General features: G+C 40.2%; 1 protein-coding gene across 1 annotated transcript in view; it reads right to left on the reverse strand.

The window, feature by feature from the left end:
- Positions 1-1,364: 1,364 nt before the first annotated feature.
- LOC127840633 (uncharacterized) overlaps positions 1,365-19,963 on the reverse strand; it is a 317,893-nt gene continuing 299,294 nt past the window's right edge. Inside the window, exons 141-147 of the mRNA XM_052369044.1 lie at positions 17,152-17,300; positions 16,311-16,383; positions 15,569-15,690; positions 7,063-7,269; positions 4,896-5,102; positions 2,889-3,095; positions 1,365-1,846 (exon numbers count right to left, since the gene is read on the reverse strand). Coding sequence (XP_052225004.1) covers positions 1,839-1,846; positions 2,889-3,095; positions 4,896-5,102; positions 7,063-7,269; positions 15,569-15,690; positions 16,311-16,383; positions 17,152-17,300 — 973 coding nt within the window. The 3' untranslated portion in view covers positions 1,365-1,838. The remainder of the gene's footprint in view (positions 1,847-2,888; positions 3,096-4,895; positions 5,103-7,062; positions 7,270-15,568; positions 15,691-16,310; positions 16,384-17,151; positions 17,301-19,963) is intronic.

Here is a 19,963-nt window from a genome sequence, read left to right on the forward strand (position 1 = left end):
TTATCATCCGGAAACTATTTTACTATTTCGGGTCACCGTGACATTGACCTAGTGACCTGAAAATCAAAAGGGGTCATCTGCGAGTCATGATCAATCTACCTATCAAGTTTCATGATCCTAGGAATAAGCGTTCTTCAGTTATCATCCGGAATCCATTTTACTATTTCGGGTCACCATGACCTTGACCTTTGACCTCAAAATCAATAGGGGTCATCTGCGAGTAATGATCAATCTACCTATCAAGTTTCATGATCCTATGTATAAGCGTTCTTGAGTTATCATCCGGAAACCATTTTACTATTTCGGGTCACCGTGACCTTGACCTTTGACCTTGTGATCGAAAGTCAATAGGGGTCATCTGCGAGTCATGGTCAATGTACATATGAAGTTTTATGATCCTAGGCATTAGCGTTCTTGAGTTATCATCCGGAAACCATTTTATAATTTCGGGTCACCGTGACCTTGACCTTTGTCCTAGTGACCTGAAAATCAATAGGGGTCATCTGCCAGCCATTATCAATTTATCTACGAGGTTTCATGATCCTAGGCATAAGCGTTCTTGAGTTATCATCCGGAAACCATTTTACTATTTCGGGTCACTGTGACCTTGGCCTTTGACCTAGTGACCTGAAAATCAATAGGGGTCATCTGCGAGTCATGATCAATGTACCTATGAAGTTTCATGATCCTAGGCCCAAGCGTTCTTGAGTTATCATCCGGAAACCACCTGGTGGACGGACCGACAGACCGACATGTGCAAAGCAATATACCCCCTCTTCTTCGAAGGGGGGCAAAAATATTAACAAATTGATCATCTGATTGATCGAGGCTAGATATTGAAAAAAAAGATTGCCAGCCGGAATGAAAGAACTGGTTCCCAGTTTACCCAATCCCACTGCCCACTACTTATAATTGTGCGGAGTGTGTGCATGTGTTTGCGGAGGGGGGGGGGTTGGTTACGTGTGCGTTTGTGGGGGGGGGGGAGTAAATCCCTATCCATGATCCTTTTGACTTAGACTGTTCTTGTCCCTGAGGGTGCTTGTTTTGTGAAAGAAATATGGACCAGATATGATAATATATCCTAAAATTTCAACTTTGGAAGCTCCAATATTTGACACGGAGCTGGTATGAAATGCCTATGACTTCTGCAAATTTTCTCAAATAACAGTTTAGCAAGATAACATAAACAATCTGGAACCTTTACGGGCTAAAAATTATGGAATGGAAACACATATCTTAATTGATGAACGGGCATTTATTATACATATAGTATGTTTAAAAATAGGCGGTCAAACAAATTACAAAGTATTAGATGTTCATTTGATTTGTTCAACTTATATTCTAAATACAATAAACTATACAAATATATTTATATCTTTATTAACGAAATCTGATTATTCAAAGATGAGTATACACATAGAAGAAATATAAAAAGGACTCGATTCAAAGCGAAACAAAGCACGAATAAAAAAGAAGCGTATTTAATAATCATTTTTTAACACGTATAAAAAAGAAGCGTATTTAATAATTATTTTTCAAATATTTAAAAACTTTATTCATTTGAATGTTAAAAATACATGTTACAATATATAAACATCACTTATACATAAATATAAACACTTTTCAAAGCATGATCGAAAATTGAAAACAAGATATGTATGTTTAATAAATGTTTTTAATTAATAAAGCGAAGTAAAAACAGTTTCGTGTGCATAATCAAAGCACTGTATACTCTAATTTTGGATAACTAACAGTTAAACTTTAAAGTCATAATTAAACACATTATAAAGTTTTATTTGCCCAATATTCTGTCCGGTTTTTCAGGCTGCAAACGATCATCACACCACTGCAATATAACACACATGTATTAAAAAAAGTACTAGTGACAGTTTTATTCGTACTTTCAATACAACGGTAGTCATAAAAACTACTTAAAATTGAACTTTCGATGTGTTTTAACTAATCTGTTACATCATGAAAAAGTTAAAATTTAAGTGCACTTTCCAGGTAAAGTTACCTTAGATTCGCTAATTCTAAATGCAATCCCATGTCAGGTTTGCATTTAAGATACGTACTTACACAATTTATCCCAATACTTGTATCAAATCCCAAGTTATTACGCTGAAGCAGTTAATCTATTCTTAGTAATTATGATCTTCACCTTAGCCAAAATGCAATGCTTAACTAGGTCCTCGGCAAGCCTTGCCGTTATATTATTCTAAGCCTTGTCTGATATTTTACAAAAAGAGCAGACAGCAACCTGTTATTCTCTGTAACGTTGTCTGATATATTTTTATATCATGGTCAACAGAAAGTTCTTATATCAGTCATGTGTGGAGGATGGTCATATTATTCGGAATCAACTATAAAGTAATCATTTTAGGTAAACTCGAATCAGATTCAACAAAACAATTTCATATCAAGATGTAACATATTTGAAACACAACATGCAATACAAACAGCATAAAACATTTTTATACAAATATGAAGCGGGCATGCTCATGACGTCATTATTAAAACGTCAAACGACAAAAGTTATATTCTTTCCTGCTAAAACTGCAGCTTTTTAGCGATTTTTTCATATCTTTAAAATCGGGGACGTAGACGTATGATAAACAGAAAACAAACAGGTTACTGCCTGATCTTTTTGATATAAAGCAGGCTTTGCACGAACAAAATAACGCATCGGCAAGCCTTGCCGTTATATTATTCAAAGCCTTGCCTGATATATAACAAAACGATCAGACAGTAGCCTGTTATTCTCTATCTTTTCAAAATAAAGTCAAGGTAATACACTTGGCATTTTTCCAAACAATACAATGATTGGGGTATCATTCACAGTTTCATGATCTTTCAATGTATACAAATAGTATGAACATGTGTATTACCTGGACACTGTTCTTGCGTGTACAATCTGATCATTCCTCCCATGGTACACGATTCTCGTTTCAGTTCACAGATGTTACTCTTGGTAACCAATGTACCATTTGGATACTGAGCGCACACTGGGTCATACTGTGTGGCGCAGTTTTCTGCACAGGAGCAGGAGCCGTTTGATCTGCATTCCTCGTACCATAGACAGGAACAGTTACCCCCTGTACAGCATTAGACAATTGTTGTTTTTAACACTTAACAAAAGTGTTCACATATAATTAGTCACCAATGTTTTTGTCATTTCGTCTCATACTCACAAATATAAAGAACACTGTTCACTGTCAGGTAAATAACACAAGAAGCAGATGTGTAAAATAGTTCTTTTTGGATTGAATATTTTGAGTGTGTCTGTTGTTTTCGTTAAATCTTGTGAGTACAAAACTTAAATTGCGTATATAAACAGTACAATGCTGGACGCGATATAACAGTTCAGATGGTCGAGAGGTAAATGCGTTCATCATATCACAGTGTTTCGTTTAGTTTAAAGTTGGTTCCGAACTTAAAAGTGTTCATCTTTTCCCAAAGTGACTACCTACAGTTCCAAATTGAGTTTCCAAAAAAAACAAAACAGGACACTTTTTAAATGTTCAATGTCAGGTAACCTCTGTATTCAGCTCTATGCTATGATTTTTATCCGTAGAGGAAATTAAAACACACTTTGATTATCATGCAAACAATATTTGGAAGACAAATTAAATTATCAAGAGTAAGTTCATTATTCTAGTACAAAAACCATGCATTTTTTTCCAATTCAAAGGGCACAGACCCAATTCCCGAACGGTTGAAAAAAAACACTGATTCATTATCATCCTCCTCAATATCATGTGATTTACAGTATAATTAACATTTTCGGTTAGCATGCAATAGACACAGTTGAGGTGTTAAAACGTGTTTCAGGTTTCTTAAACACAGTTGGATGTGCACTAAGACGCGAAAGTCGGGTTTGCGTAATTTTTCTTTAATTACACGAAAAACCATGCTTTCCATTAAAATTGAACCAAACACATCCATTATGATATTAAAAATATGTTTTCCCGCTAAAAGTAATGCAATAAATAACATAATAGAGCAAAATTGTGATGTCTTTTTCCAACAATTGCAGTCAAAAATATACCGACTCGCAACTTCTAAGAAAGTAAAATTCGCCCAAATACAAGCACCCTCGGAAAACAGGGATTCGGACGTACAATTTAGACAAAAGCCCCGTATTTCAACAAACGCACCCAAAGTGTTCACCTTTCAATGTAATCCCCAATGAAATGCACCAAAATGTCACAGACACACATAGGGTGCAGGAAATAATCACAAGAGCTTGGGTGTGATCGCTAAATCGCTTTTAAACCAGAAGAGAAAAGGAAATCTTTAGATATAGGCACTTTTTTTGAATTATGGACCACGGAGGGATACCAAATGATTATGTGTAATGTAATCATATCAATTAAATAAATTTAACCTGATTGAGTGTGCAATAACATGCAAAATCTGCATATAAGCTATTTAAACAAACCATTAGAGCGCATAATTTTCATCTTAACCAAAGTTATTGAGCGGCAACCATTGTTCTAGATTATTTAAAGTTTACTTGCTCCACTGAGCCAGGGAAATGGATTCCCAAGCTAAGAATGCATGGATGCTATTTAAACACAAATTTTTATCACAGAATCGTCATCCTAACTAAGTTATTGAGCAGAAAGCTTTAATCTATTTTAATGACCTGATCGCGACTCGCGCTATTCCAATATGAGTTTGCATTTCAGCTACCAATTTAAATGTTATCAGTGCAATACCACTAACCAAACTAAAGTTTTTTTTAAAGCAGACACAGTTTGTATAACTTTAGTAATTATGATCTTTGCCAGCAAATAAAAATGGCAACTATCAAAACAAAAAAAATGATTGGGGTATCATTCACAGTTTCATGATCTTTCAATGTATACAAATAGTATGAACATGTGTATTACCTGGACACTGTTCTTGCGTGTACAATCTGATCATTCCTCCCATGGTACACGATTCTCGTTTCAGTTCACAGATGTTACTCTTGGTAACCAATGTACCATTTGGATACTGAGCGCACACTGGGTCATACTGTGTGGCGCAGTTTTCTGCACAGGAGCAGGAGCCGTTTGATCTGCATTCCTCGTACCAAAGACAGGAACAGTTATCCACTGTAAAGCAATAGACAAGTGTTGTTGTTAACACTTACAGAAATTGTACACAAATGATAATTCATAAACGTTTTGCCTTTGTGAGCGGAAATCATTGTTCTATATTATTTAAAGTTAAGTTGCTCCACTGAGCCCGAATGGATTCCCAAGATAGGTATGCATGAATGCTATTTACACACATACTTTTATCACAGTACCGTCATCCTCACTAAAGTTATTGAGCAGAAACCTTTAATCTATTTTAATGACCTGTTCTCGACTCGCGCTATTCCGGTATGAGTTTGCATTTCAGCTACCAATTTGAATGTTATCAGTGCAATACCACTAACCTAACTAAAGTTTTTTTTTAAAGCAGACACAGTTTGGTTAACTTTAGTAATTATGATCTTTGCCAGCAAATAAAAATGGCAACTATCAAAACAAAACAAGAGCACCGCCGTGCGGGTGCAGACCGCTCATCTATTTTCTTTTTAAAGGTGAAGGGACTCTCAATTTAAATCACAAAGGAGGGAGAGGTGGAGTGAAGAGGGGTGTATAGTGTGGGGGTGTTGACATTTATTACATTATCTTCCAAAAATGCAAAAAAAATGCAGATTTTTTTTTAAAAATTTCGGGGGGGGGGGGGGGGGGGGGGGGGGGGGAGGGGATTCTTGGGTGCCTTGGGTGCGATGGTTGGACGGTATTTCAAAAATAAAATAATAAAAATAAATATTTTTGTTTTTTAACCGTTTCAACAAAAAAAAAATTGGGGGGGGGGGGTGGGGTGGGGGAGAGTATAGTGTGAGGGTGTGGTGGTCATTTGTGAGATGATCTTAAAAAAAAAAAAACGGGGGATTCGGGGGGGGGAGGGGGGGGAGGGCACGGGGGATGGTTTAGGTGGAGTCTATTGTGGTATGTCAGGTAAGAGTAGTTTTGTCAAAGTATCAATCAAATCTAATCATAAATAAAGAAGTTATGGCAATTTTAGCAAAATTTAATAATTTTACCTGGAGAGTCAAGGTCATTCAAAGGTCAAGGTAAAATTCAACTTGCCAGGAACAGTAACCTCATGATAGCATGAAAGTATTTGAAGTTTGAAAGCAATAGCCTTGATACTTTAGAAGTAAAGTGGATCGAAACACAAAATTTAACCATATATTCAAAGTTACTAAGTCAAAAAAGGGCCATAATTCCGTAAAAATGACAACCAGAGTTATGCAACTTGTCCTTTTACTGTCCCCTTATGATAGTTTGCGAGTGTTCCAAGTATGAAACCAATATCTATGATACTTTAGGGGTAAAGTGGACCAAAACACAAAACTTAACCAAATTTTCTATTTTCTAAGTATAAAGGGCCCATAATTCCGTCCAAATGCCAGTCAGATTACATAACTTTGCCTGCACAGTCCCCTTATGATAGTTAATAAGTGTTGCAAGTATAGAAGCAATAGCTTTGATACTGTAGGAATAAAGTGGACCTAAACACAAAACTTAACTAATTTTTCAATTTTCTAAGTATAAAAAGGGCACATAATTCTGTCAAAATGCCAGTCAGAGTTACATAACTTTGCCTGCACAGTCCCCTTATGATAGTTAGTAAGTGTTGCAAGTATGAAAGCAATAGCTTTGATACTTAAGGAATAAAATGGACCTAAACACAGAACTTAACCGAAATTTTCAATATTCTAAGCATAAAAAGGGCACATAATTATGTCAAAATGCACACCAGAGTTATCTAACTTTTCCTGCCCAGTTCCCTCATGATAGTAAGTAAGTGTACCAAGTTTGAATGCAATAGCATTGATACTTTCTGAGAAAAGTGGACCTAAACGCAAAACTTCACCGGACGCCGACGCCAACGCCAAGGTGATGAAAATAGCTCTTTTTTTTTCAAAAACTAGATGAGCTAAAAATGATTGGGGTATCATTCACAGTTTCACGATCTTTCAATTTATACAAATATTATAAACACATGTTTTACCTGGACACTGTTCTTGCGTGTACAATCTGATCATTCCTCCCATGGTACACGATTCTCGTTTCAGTTCACACATGTTACTCTTGGTAACCAATGTACCATTTGGATACTGAGCGCACACTGGGTCATACTGTGTGTTGCAGTATTCTGGACAGGAGCAGGAGCCGTTTGATCTGCATTCCTCGTACCAAAGACAGGAACAGTTACCCACTGTACAGCAAAAGACAAGTGTTGTTGTTAACACTTACAGAAATTGTACACAAATGATAATTATAACCGTTTTGCCTTTGTCAGCGGAAATCATTGTTCTATATTATTTAAAGTTAACTTGCTCCACTGAGCCCGAATGGATTCCCAAGATAGGTATGCATGAATTCTATTTACACACATACTTTTATCACAGTACCGTCATCCTCACTAAAGTTATTGAGCAGAAACCTTTAAAGGGACAGTCAACCAGATTGACGAAAAAATAAAAGTTCTAAAATACAGTATTTTGTTTTAAAATTATTTGTTTATATTGGTTAAAATATCACGACTGGTATATTACATTACTTGACAAAGGTCGTTAAGTTTTCATATTTTCCGCATATTCGGTAAATTTTTTTACTGAGTATGTCTACCAGGTAACTACCATTTAACTATAAATAACGCAAGTAGATTGATCATTTTATATATTTATAGATACCATTATATGCAATATACGCATGCGCAATTTGCATTCCTGGGTTAACCACGTGACGATGATGACAAATCTACTGGCTAAATAATAAACATTTCTACAAATGTGTGACTTTTGATGTGTGACCTTGACTTTGGTCAAAAACACATACGTCTTGCATTGCCTGATAATTGAGAACAATGCCATCAGGGCATTATGAGAATCTTTTTAAGTATGGTAAAATCCTTACCAAATAAGGCATATCATATCAAAACAAATTTTTATAGTAAAATTCATTTTAATTAGTAATTACTTACCTGCTATCTAATTGCTACTTACTCCGAAGGATCGTAATTTATCCGGAAACTTTCTGTCCGAAGAATCCCACACTTTTCATAAACCCGTCAGGTCAGGTCAGAACGGTCACATAGTGCCGTGTAACCAAAACGGGATATTACCCAGAAACCATCACTCTTATACCAATAAACAATATGAAAATATTAGGCGAAGAGCGGGGTGGGAGGTGGGACTCACCGATAGCAGGTAAGTAATTACTAATTAAAATGAATTTTCCTATAAAAATTTGTTTTAATAGCTTTATTACGTTACCTGCTATCTAATTGCTGACTTTGCAGCTGCGGCGGGAAGGTTCGCGAAAAGCTCCCCATCACAACGGAACCCATATCTCGGATTCTCAGCTAATCTTCGTTATTACGGTATTAACTTAATTCACGGATAAGCGTAATATACCTATGCTGTAGAAGATACTACCGTTTGTGCAACCATAAGGGGGCCCAACAGATACAAGTTATCATGTTGGCACTCCAGAGAACGAAGATAGAAAGCAGCTTGAAGCACGTCAGAGAGTGGGGTATGATTAATATACGCCCACGAAGCCGACATTGCTCGTAATTCATGCGGTCTAATCTTAAAAAGGGATGAATCCCTTGATGAAAGAGAAGAATAAGCCCTTTTTATAGTCGAGGCTACCCAACGGGAAATAGAAGCCGCAGACACATCGCCCCCCCCCCCCCTTTAAGGGAATGAAGAGTCTCTTGGAAGAACCTCGAATAGTCTTAACTCTACTAAGATAGAACTTCAAAGACCTGACAGGGCAGAGGAGTCTATCTTCATCTTCATTTCCACAAGTTCTAGAAAGACTTGGGACCTTGAAGGGTTTAGAAGCCATTGAGGGGAGTTGATTTTTAGCAAGGAATCCTGGCTGACACAACAAAGTGACAGAGCCATCGGAGGAATCAAAACGAAGATGGCTTTCTTCAATAGAAAGAGCATGAATTTCACTTCTACGTTTGGATGAAGCCATGGTAAGAAGGAAAACGGTCTTCCAGGTTAGGAACTGTACAGAAGCCTGATTAAGGGGTTCATAGGGAGCTTTAATAAGCGATCCAAGAACACAAGCCAAATCCCATTTGGGGGTAAGAGAACGAGACACAGGACGTTTAAGTTCCATGGCTCGGATCATTTCCGAAATGGCTGGGTCAGCGCAGACTTGTGATGACTTACGAAAAGCCAAGGTATGCGAAAGCACAGATCTGTATCCTTTGATGGAGCCAAGAGAAAGTTTCTTATCATCAAAGAGATAGATTAGAAAATCCGCTATGCGTCTAGCAGAGGGATTGAGGGGATCATTTTTTCCTCGAACACACCAATTAGAAAAGAGTTTCCTGCAGGCATCATAGACTGCTCTGGTGGACTTTCTCCTTGCAGAGGCAACGAGCGTTGAAGCCCTGACAGAAAAGCGTTTCTTCTGCAGGGATTGCCTGATAGCGGCCAGACGTGTAAGTGGAACATGTCTGGATCCACGTGAAGTCTGCCTCTCTTAGATAGGAGATCTGACCTGTGCGGGAGTTCCCTTGGAAATTCGCACAGGAGACCGAGAAGGTCGTTGAACCAGGATCTCCTGGGCCACCAAGGGGCTATCAGGAGGATCCGGCAAGAGCTCACACTAATTTTCCCTAAGATTTGGGGAATTAGAATGGGTGGGGGATAAGCATAAGCGTCCAGTTGATCCCAATCGAACGAAAGCGCGTCTACCGCCCACGCTGCTGGTTCGTACACTGGACTCACATACCGAGGAAGTCTGTGGTTGTCTCTGGTCGCAAACAGGTCGACCAGTTGAAAACCGAATGTGAGGAAAATCTGGTTGGCCACTTCCTGATGGAGTGTCCACTCCGATGGAAGTAACTGGTGTTTGCGAGACAAACCGTCCGCCAGGGCGTTGAGACGACCTGGTATGTGTTTGGACAAGAGAGAGACGTTGAGGCTCTTGCAAAGAACAAGTAAGTTCCTTGTTTCCAGATACAGGGAGTGAGAGTGTGTACCTCCCTGTTTCTGGATGTAAGCCACGACTGATGTGTTGTCTGTCGATACCATCACACAGGAGTCCCGAAGATGTGATTGGAATTGAGAAACAGCTAGAAAGACTGCTCGCATTTCGAGATTGTTTATGTGCAGGTGAGACTCCTGAGGAGACCACAATCCTGATAATGTCAGGCTGCGGGGTTCCAGGTGAGCGCCACAACCTTCCATGCTCGCATCCGTTATGAGATGTAAAGAAGGTTGCGGGGGAAGAAGCGGTACTCCTGCCAACAGGGTCTCCTGGGGGACTAAGGACGGAAGGATGGGAATCTGTGTTAGCAGATTGTCTGGAGACCATTTCCATCGAGCTGAGAGATAGTGCTGAAGAGGACGTAGAAAGAGACGTCCCAACTGCACGAAGTCTGCTACAGAGCTCAGGATACCGTTGAGTGAGAGGAAATCTTGAGCTTTGATATGAGATTGGGACAGCACCCATCTGACCTTCAAAAGGAGGTCTGATACACGTTGCGGTGAGACCCTAACCCGATTGATGTGGGTCAGAAAATTAATTCCCACGAATATGAAATCCTGAGAGGGAATGAGGTCTGACTTGGCTGCATTGAGAAGGAGTCCTAAAGAGAGGAGCCCCTTCCAAGAGAACTCTAGGTGTAGCAGAAGCAGTCGACGATCGAGCTGGTGTAAGAGCCAATCGTCGAAATACTGAAGCAGTTGAACCCCGTGTAATCGGAGGTGTGCGCCTACTGCGGCCATGAGTTTGGTGAAAACGCGTGGAGCTGCGGCCAATCCAAAGGGCATCGCCCGAAACTGGTAGACCTGGCCTCGAAAGGAGAAGCGCAGGTACTTCCGGTAGTTGGGATGGATAGGAACATGGAAGAATGCATCTTCCAGGTCCAAGGAAACCCCCCAGTGCATGGGTTTGATGGAGCGCCGAATGAAGGCAGGAGTCTCCATCTTGAAAGTAGGTTTGACTAGAAACGTGTTGAACGCTTTTAAGTCTATGACTGGTCTCCAGGAGCCGCTTTTCTTTTGAACAAGGAAAAGGCGACTGTAAAATCCAGGAGAACAAGGGTCGTGAACCCTTTCTACCGCCTGTTTTTCCAGGAGTCCAGGAATGGAGTCTGGAAGTTGTGGATGCGGAGATACCAGATCTATTGGGACGCGAGAGAGTGGGGGCCTTTTTCGAATTGAAAAGTGAGGCCTTGTGTGACAAGAGAATGAACCCACGCGTCCGAAGTTATTTGGAGCCATCGATTTGCGAAGTGCATAAGTCTGGCCCCGACTGGTACCTCCAGCATCGGAGGTTGTGGCGGTAGAAAGGGGTATGACCTAGGGCTGACCTTTTGGAGGTCCACCCTTGCCGGAAGAAGGATTAAATGACTTCTTGTCCGCATTGGGTTTGCCCTTACTCCAATTTTGGTTTACAGAAGGCTTCCGATAGGAAGATGTTCTGTTCTGAAAAGGAGGCCTATTTGTGGGCTGACGTGGAGCAGACGGACGCTAAGTAGGGAAACTGTCCCTTTTAGCGTTCTTGGCCGGTGGGGCTCCTGGGGGCTTAGAAGCAGGGCGCTTAAAAACCACAGGGCACTGGCCAGAGTTGCTCCTAGCTAAGGAGGCATGTATCTTCACGATCAGCAGTAAGTGCCGACTGTATCCTCGCTCCGAAAAGAGAATCTGCTGTTAGTGGAGCAGTTCGAAGGGAGTTAACGCCTGTTTCCTAAAGGCAATTATTTGGCAAGGAAGAGAGGATGAGGTCTCTCCGAAGCCTTAACATCTCAGACATAGACGACGCAGCATTGTGAGATAAACACTGCGTAGTACGTGAAAGATGTATCAACAAGGCACGGAGCTCCTCTGGGATTGAATCAGAGAGCTCCCAAACCAAGTCTAAGGCTGTGGCTGCCATGAGATCTAGCTGGTTAGCCAGACCTATGGAACGGCGTTCTCTCAGCTCCCAATTTTCCAACAGGGAAAGAGGGACTGCTGTATGGGTGGATGATGAAGGCATTGTGACAGCTTACTAATGTCAGCATCAGGAACCGGAAGTTTGGAAAGGTCCAAACCGGTAGAACGGTCGGGTACCGGGGCCTTATAACTTTTCCCGCCGTCCATCTGTTTAGGCTCCGTCAGCTCCTTAGGGGCTTTCCATGGAGATGGCGAAGGCTTATTGGCTGGCTCAAGTGACTGGAAAACAGCCATTGTGGAAGAGCCAATAGGAAGGCGGAGATCCACTCGGGAAGTCGCTTTACTTATCCTGCCGGGCTCTCGTCTGCGGGCTACCTGTTCTGTAACGGTAACCGCAGATCCTGTGAGAGACAAGGAAGGGCGGGGCAGAAGTCCTCATCTAAGGTATTGAACATTAGTTCGTAAACCTGATTGATGGAGGCCAAATAATAAAGTTCGGCCTCATTAGACTCCGAACCCGCCTCAATCGAACCGTCTGCGGAAGCATTGGATTGATTGAAACCGGTGGATACAGAAGTAGGAATAATAGATTTATTCGCTTCTATCATGAGAGAATCGTTTTCCGGCACCATCAAAGATATAGCTGGTGAGTTAGGTCTATCAGAGATCAAGTCAGCAGACTCACTTTGAATAACAGAGGTCGCTGGTAAAGGATCAGTCGAAAAAGGGACAAAGATCCTCGGCGACTGTTGGATCCACAAAGTATTGGGATTTGATGGTGTAGCGGCAGCCCGGGGTATACTTCTATGCAATGTGGAAGAGACCCGTGGGGCTGAAAACGCAGCCGAAGTGGTTAGATTAACCCCTGTACCTTGAGCCTGATATGTATGCAAACTAGTGTTTAAATACAAATTATGCTCAGTGGTTGTAGGAACGGCTGAAGTGTGTGTTGAGGCCAAAATAGAGGCCGACACACGTGGAAGGGTGTCAATAGATTCCTCAGAGAAGGATCGACTAGGGGACCTAGGAGTCCGAGAGCGCCTAATAGAGGAAGGTCTATGTCCCTTATCCCTGCGATGCCGAGACACTGTTCGGCGGCGCTGGGAATGATGTTTCCTGATCGAACGTCTCCCAGAGCGCTGGCGTGATCGCTCTTTGCGAGGCAATCTACGCCGAGAAACACTCGGTGAGCGTGAACGACGTCCCCTCCGATAATGATGAGGGCTAGTTGAAGTAGACGATGAGTCATACGACGACAAGCCCGAGGTGGAGGAGTAGCCGGAAACATCAGACACTACACGTTTACGTCTGTGACTCACAGAAGAAACGCGGCTGCGTCTAACTTTGTGGAGTACTGACAAGGTAGTGTCAAAATCTACGGTGACCGGAACGGTCTGTGGCACAGACCGGTACCCGGTGACCGGATCGGTCATTACATGACCGGTGACCGGACCGGTCAATGACCGGTGACCGGTCATAGCATGACCGGTGACCGGACCGGTCAATGACCGGTGACCGGTCATAGCATGACCGGTGACCGGACCGGTCAGTGACCGGTTGACCGGTGATCGGTTGACCGGTGACGATACTGGTCATAGCATGACCGGTGACCGGACCGGTCAATGTTGACCGGTGACCGGTGAAGTCTCCGGACCGGTCAACTGGTCGTTCCCGATGAACAGACCGGGCAAATTTTGTCCGGTGTCGTCACCGGGCAAGGACCGATGCATGGCATCTCCTGGTGGCATATGGTCAAGATCGTTTGGTGAAAAGTCCCGACAAACGGAACTTTCCCTACTTTGATCTGAACTATGCATGTTGCGTCTACGACTCTTGAAAGGTCAACGCTTGATGGCCCAGGTATCTGCAGACCAATGCTCACAGAAAGGGCAGCAGTTATCCTGGGTACATCCTGCACAGGACAGGCAGCTACCATGGTTGTCCCATGCTGCCCTTATGTGTCCACATGAGCCACGTGTTCGAGGCATATTTTGCCTTGAACAAACAAACAAATACACAAAACAATACAGAAATACGCGGATATATATACGGAGAATGTTTTAACACAATACAAAAACTTCTCTATTCTGTTAAACAGAAGAATCCAGCGAAACAGAAGCAACAATTAAGTAAATAACAAAAATGTCGGCCTTTGTATAACGCATCCGGAATAAGAGTGATTCTGGGTAATATCCTGTTTTGGTTATACGGCTACACAGCACTACACAGCACTATGTGACCGTTCTGACCTGACCGACGGGTTTATGAAAAGTGTGGGATTCTTTGGACAGAAAGTTTCCGGATTAATTACGATCCTTCGGGTTGAGTAGCATATGATAGCAGGTAACGTAATTAAGCTATTAAAACTCAATAATGAATAATTCATCAAATTTGTGACCTTTTACCTCAGCTATATTTGTGTTACCTTGACCTTAGCCCCTAGAACTATGGGTGTTGAATGGGAAGCTACCTCAGATGATCGAGAACAACTATGGCAAGTTTCATGGCTCTGGCTCATGTGTTAATGGAGATAAAGCTCTAAGCTTATATTTAAAAGCATTTTTTTCAAGATACAAAGGGCCCTTACCCCATTATTAATAGATAGTGTACAATGCCATTTGCGTACATCATCCTCTATTTATATACTCATACAAAATTTCAATGAAATCCGCCAAAGCACTTCAAAGATATGGCTCTGGACACAAAAGTGCCGGACGACGGAACGACGGACGGACGGACAACGCAAAACAATATCCCTCCGACTATGGCGGGGAATAACTATGTATCCAAGCATTCTTGCTACTTCAAAGCTTCACCATGGTTGGTTGATGCAAAGAAATTTTTTGACGGAAAATACAATTCTAAACTTTAATTTTGAAAGTCCAATAGGGACATCAATTTTGCCTAATAGCAGGTCAAAGTCATGGCCCTTGGTGAATGTCAATTACTATGACCTCAAACACATACCTTTATCTTCCGACTGAATATCTTAGAAGAGTTATATGAAGGTATTGCTTTCAAATTGTTCCCATAGCATTATACAGATGTTAACAAATCGGCTGGACTAAAAGATCAAACTATTAAAATAATAGTAGAGCTAATAAAAACTACATCAAAAAGGGCATTATTCTAATAAATGTCATGTCAGGGTAATCCCTTGTTTAGTGACCTTCAGAAAAAGAAAATGGCATAGATTTATCTTTTAACTGAATGTTTGTTTTTGTATTGTATAGCATTTTTAAGACAGTAACACATAGATAGTAAGTGTAGCTTGAAATATTCCATGGTACGCAAATAAAATTGACAACTCTTCCAACAACACTATTACATGCGAACCATAATTGCCGTCACTTCATGTAAGAATCGCTGTGACATTGATCTCTGTTTTGTTAAACTAAAAACCAATAGACATCATCATTTCCTACCAAATCACATTGACCTTTGACCAGTTGAACTCAATTTTTTTTATAGGCATGATTCTTACATGCTAAGTAAAATTCATGACCATGTGCATGGTGCTTTCTGTCAGACAGATATGTTCAAAGTGAAATACACCCCCCGCTTTTATAAAAGGGGTCATAAGTATACAAGTATATTTCATGGTACCATAATAGCAGGGTGGAATGTCCATGTTATGAAAACGTTTGTAGAAATCGGTGACATTTTTCAGAACAACTGTATCATTCAGTACACATCGTGATGTTGGCCTCTGTATGCACTCTCGGAATCTACAATCATCACAATTGTACAGCGGTTGAAACATGTTTTTAATATTCAAATAAATATTACATAAAAATATTACAAATACAAAACACCTCTTCTTTCTTTTAGACCAAGGCTTGTGACAATACTTTGGAATCCAATATTCTTCCAACAAAATAATATAAATAAATATGTATACATTCAAATACAAGCAGATGTTGGAAATTAAACACAACAGGTTTGCCAGTAAAATGTTATAAACATGATGTTGATCTACCAGTAGCCTTGATAAGATTTTATGTTTCAACTTCATTAGGTACACTTATGATCTATTATCGATATAACTTTATCACAGGTCGAACAAGGTTATGTATTGTTATTTCCTTAATTTAGATTGAACTTTTTTGATACAACAGTGTGAACAAGCACAAAGATAAGTCTCTACATTTCAAAATATTTGCTCTTTATGCATTTGTGTCATCCATTAATGTTTTGTCGTATATTTAATTATGGTTTGCATAATTTTTAGTTTAACGTTCTTGTCAAAAACTTCCCACATCATACATTTTAAAGCAGAACAAAAATACTTCTTTAATGCCCATTATTTTAATTATTCCCATTTTTGTTAAATTCGGATCACAATTACCCGCATGGTCCGCCGTTTGTTAAATTCTCATAGCACTGCACAAACTGCAAGAGCCAGTGGTAGGAACAATCACCTACAACATATCAAAGGTTGACCAGAATATGGTAATAAATATAAATAAAAAACAATATAATGTAAAAAAAGATCAGAAAAAGTCATTATTAAATCTCATAGTAATTATAGAAGTTATTATTTATTCTTACGAGATATTCAATTCTGGACAAAGTTTTTAAATAAAAATGTTACAGTTAAATGGATGAAAAACACTCTTACAGAAACTTCATTGATAAACAAATGCCCAATTCAATCGGTTCATAAGGTCAATAACATTGTTGACAGACATGTCTGATGGAATAATTTAATGTTTCAGAGGTTTATTGGATATGGGGTCCACCTTGCGATGTGTGTCTGACCATAGACCCGTATTCTGAAAACATTGTAAATATCTTGCCACTGCTTGCTCTTCCAAGGGAGCAGATTGAAGAGTGTCTATAAAACACTAAAGATTTCATAGCAATCAAGCTTTTATAAATGAGCCTGGCACTGGGAAAATGGAGCATATGCGTAAATGTTCTCCCAGATAAGCATATGCAGTCAACAAAGGTCAATCAGAGACAAACATCTCACTTTAAATGATTTTTGTGTGTAAAGAAAGTATCTTCAAAGCAAAAAGCCAGTTAAGGGGGAAAGTGCTTTCCTATTAGCCAGTGTGGAATGCACAAGCCAATCTCGAACAACACTTTACACACATGCATTAAGCCTCATTTTTCAAGAGCAAACCTCAAAAAGGTTTAACTAATTTAAAATATTCACTGTGCATAATTCATTTTACATATCCCACCTGAACAGTTCAGTCGTACTGGACCACCAAGGTACGAGAATAGTCTCGGTAGTTGTGTCTGGTTGAACCACTCATCATAATGACTGTAGCACCCTGGAACTACTCCCCGAATGAATCCTTGAAACCTCTCATGAAGGGCCGAAAATACACTGAAACACAGCAAATACTTTAGTTATGATCTGTTAAATTCACTCAATAGAAAGCAAACAATAACAAGGGCTGTTTGTAAAACATGCATGCCCACCATACGGGCTGTCAGTTGCAGTGGCAGCAATTGTGTGAATACGTTTTTGGTCACTTTGACCTTGACCTTTGAACTAGTGACCTGAAAATCAATAGGGGTCATTTGTGAGTCATGATCAATGTACTTATGAAGTTTCAATATCCTAGGCTTAAGTGTTCTTGAGTCATCATCCGGAAACCATTTTACTGGTTCGAGTCACCTTGACCTTTGACCTAGTGACCTGAAAATCAATAGGGGTCATCTGCGAGTCATAATCAATGTACCTATGAAGTTTCATGATCCTAGGCGTAAGCGATCATAAGTGATCATCCGGAAACCACTTTACTGGTTCAAGTCACAGTGACTTTGACCTTTGACCTAGTGACCTGAAAATCAATAGGGGTCATCTGCAAGTCATGATCAATGTACCTATGAAGTTTCCTGATCCTAGGCGTAAGCGTTCTTGAGTTATCATCCGGAAACCATTTTAATGGTTCAAGTCACCGTGACCTTGACCTTTGACCTAGTGATTTGAAAATCAATAGGGGTCATCTGCGAGTCATGGTCAATGTACCTATGAAGTTTCATGATCCTAGGCATAAGCATTCTTGAGTTATCATCCGGAAACCATTTTACTCTTACGAGTCACTGTGACCTTGACCTTTGACCTAGTGACCTGAAAATCAATAGCGGTCATCTGCGAGTCATGATCAATGTACCTACGAAGTTTCATGATCCTAGGCGTAAGCGTTCTTGAGTTATAATCCGGAAACCATTTTACTCGTTCGAGTCATCCTGACCTTGACCTTTGACCTAGTGACCTGAAAATCAAAAGGGGTCATCTGCAAGTCATGATCAATGTACATATGAAGTTTCATGATCCTGGGCGTAAGCGTTCTTGAGTTATCATCCGGAAAACATTTTTCTGTGTCGAGTCACCGTGACCTTGACCTTTGACCTAGTGACCTGAAAATCAATAGGGGTCATCTGCCAGTCATGATCAATGTACATATGAAGTTTCACGATCCTAGGCGTAAGCGTTCTTGAGTTATCATCCGGCTACCATTTTACTGGTTCGAGTCATCATGACCTTGACCTTTGACCTAGTGACCTGAAAATCAAAAGGGGTCATCTGCGAGTCATGATCAATGAACCTATGAAGTTTCATGATCCTAGGCGTAAGCGTTCTTGAGTTATCATCCGGAAAGCATTGTTCTGTGTCGAGTCATCGTGACCTTGACCTTTGACCTAGTGACCTGAAAATCTATAGGAGTCATCTGCAAGTCATGATCAATGTACCTATGAAGTTTCATGATCCTAGGCGTAAGCGTTCTTGAGTTATCATCTGGAAACCATTTTACTGGTTCTTGTCACCATGACCTTGACCTTTGACATAGTGACCTGAAAATCAATAGGGGTCATCTGCGAGTCATGGTCAATGTACCTATGAAGTTTCATGATTCTAGGCGTAAGCGTTCTTGAGTTATCATCTGGAAACCATTCGGTGGACGGAATGACCGACGGACGGACCGACCTACATGTGCAAAACAATATAACCCCTTCTTCTTCAGAGTGGGGCATAGTAATAAATTATTATGATTTTCTGATTCTGTGCGGATTTTTTTTAAAGCCTCACAAGGCCAATGTAGGCTTACAAGAAACTTGTTAACGCTTTTAAACATTGTCTGATAATTAAAATAACTTATTTCGTGTTATCATATTGAACATGCTCTGATTTCTGGAACTATTGTGGACCTGTATTCAAAGGCAAACATGACATCTTAAAGGGGCATTTTCACAGATTTTGGCATGAAATGAAGTTTGTTAATTAATGCTTTATATTGATAAATGTTAACATTGGATCTAAAAAGTTACAGTAAAAAAGAGAGCCTGAAAGGCCCAAAATTGCTCACCTGAGATAAAAAGGAACTATCCTGTTCTTTGCAGCACAAGATATCATTAGAACACATGTTCTAACCAAGTTTCATGAAGAATGAACTAGAAATGGCACCCTGGCGGCCATGTTTTTCAACAGACCAGAACCATTTGTGAACTCATAAAAGATATCATTAAACAAGAGGGCCTGAAAGGCCCAAAGTCGCTCACCTAAGATAACAAGATATTATTGGGACAAATCTTCTGACCGAGTTTCATGAAGACCGCCCCTTGAAAGCCATGTTTTTCAAGCAAAAAATTATTTTCGAACTCATCCAAGATATCATTGAAACCAATCTTCTGACCAAATTTCATGAAGATTGGACAATAAATGTGGCCTCTAGAGTGTTAACAAGGTTTTACTATAGCCATTAAGGAAAAATGCCCCGCCCCCTGGCGGCCATGTTTTTCAACCAAAGGGCATCATTTTTTAACTCTTCTAAGATATTATCCAGATGAATCTTCTGACCAAGTTTCATGAAGATTGGACAATGAATGCAGCCTCTAGAGTGTTAACAAAATTTTACAATATCCATATATAGCCATATAAGGAAAAATGCCCCCCCCCCTTGACAGCCATGTTTTTCAAGCAAAGGTTACCATTTTCAAATTCATCCAAGATATCATTGGGACAAATCTTCTGACCAAGTTTCA

Source organism: Dreissena polymorpha, chromosome 8 (assembly GCF_020536995.1).
Source record: "Dreissena polymorpha isolate Duluth1 chromosome 8, UMN_Dpol_1.0, whole genome shotgun sequence".
NCBI lineage: Eukaryota > Metazoa > Mollusca > Bivalvia > Myida > Dreissenidae > Dreissena > Dreissena polymorpha.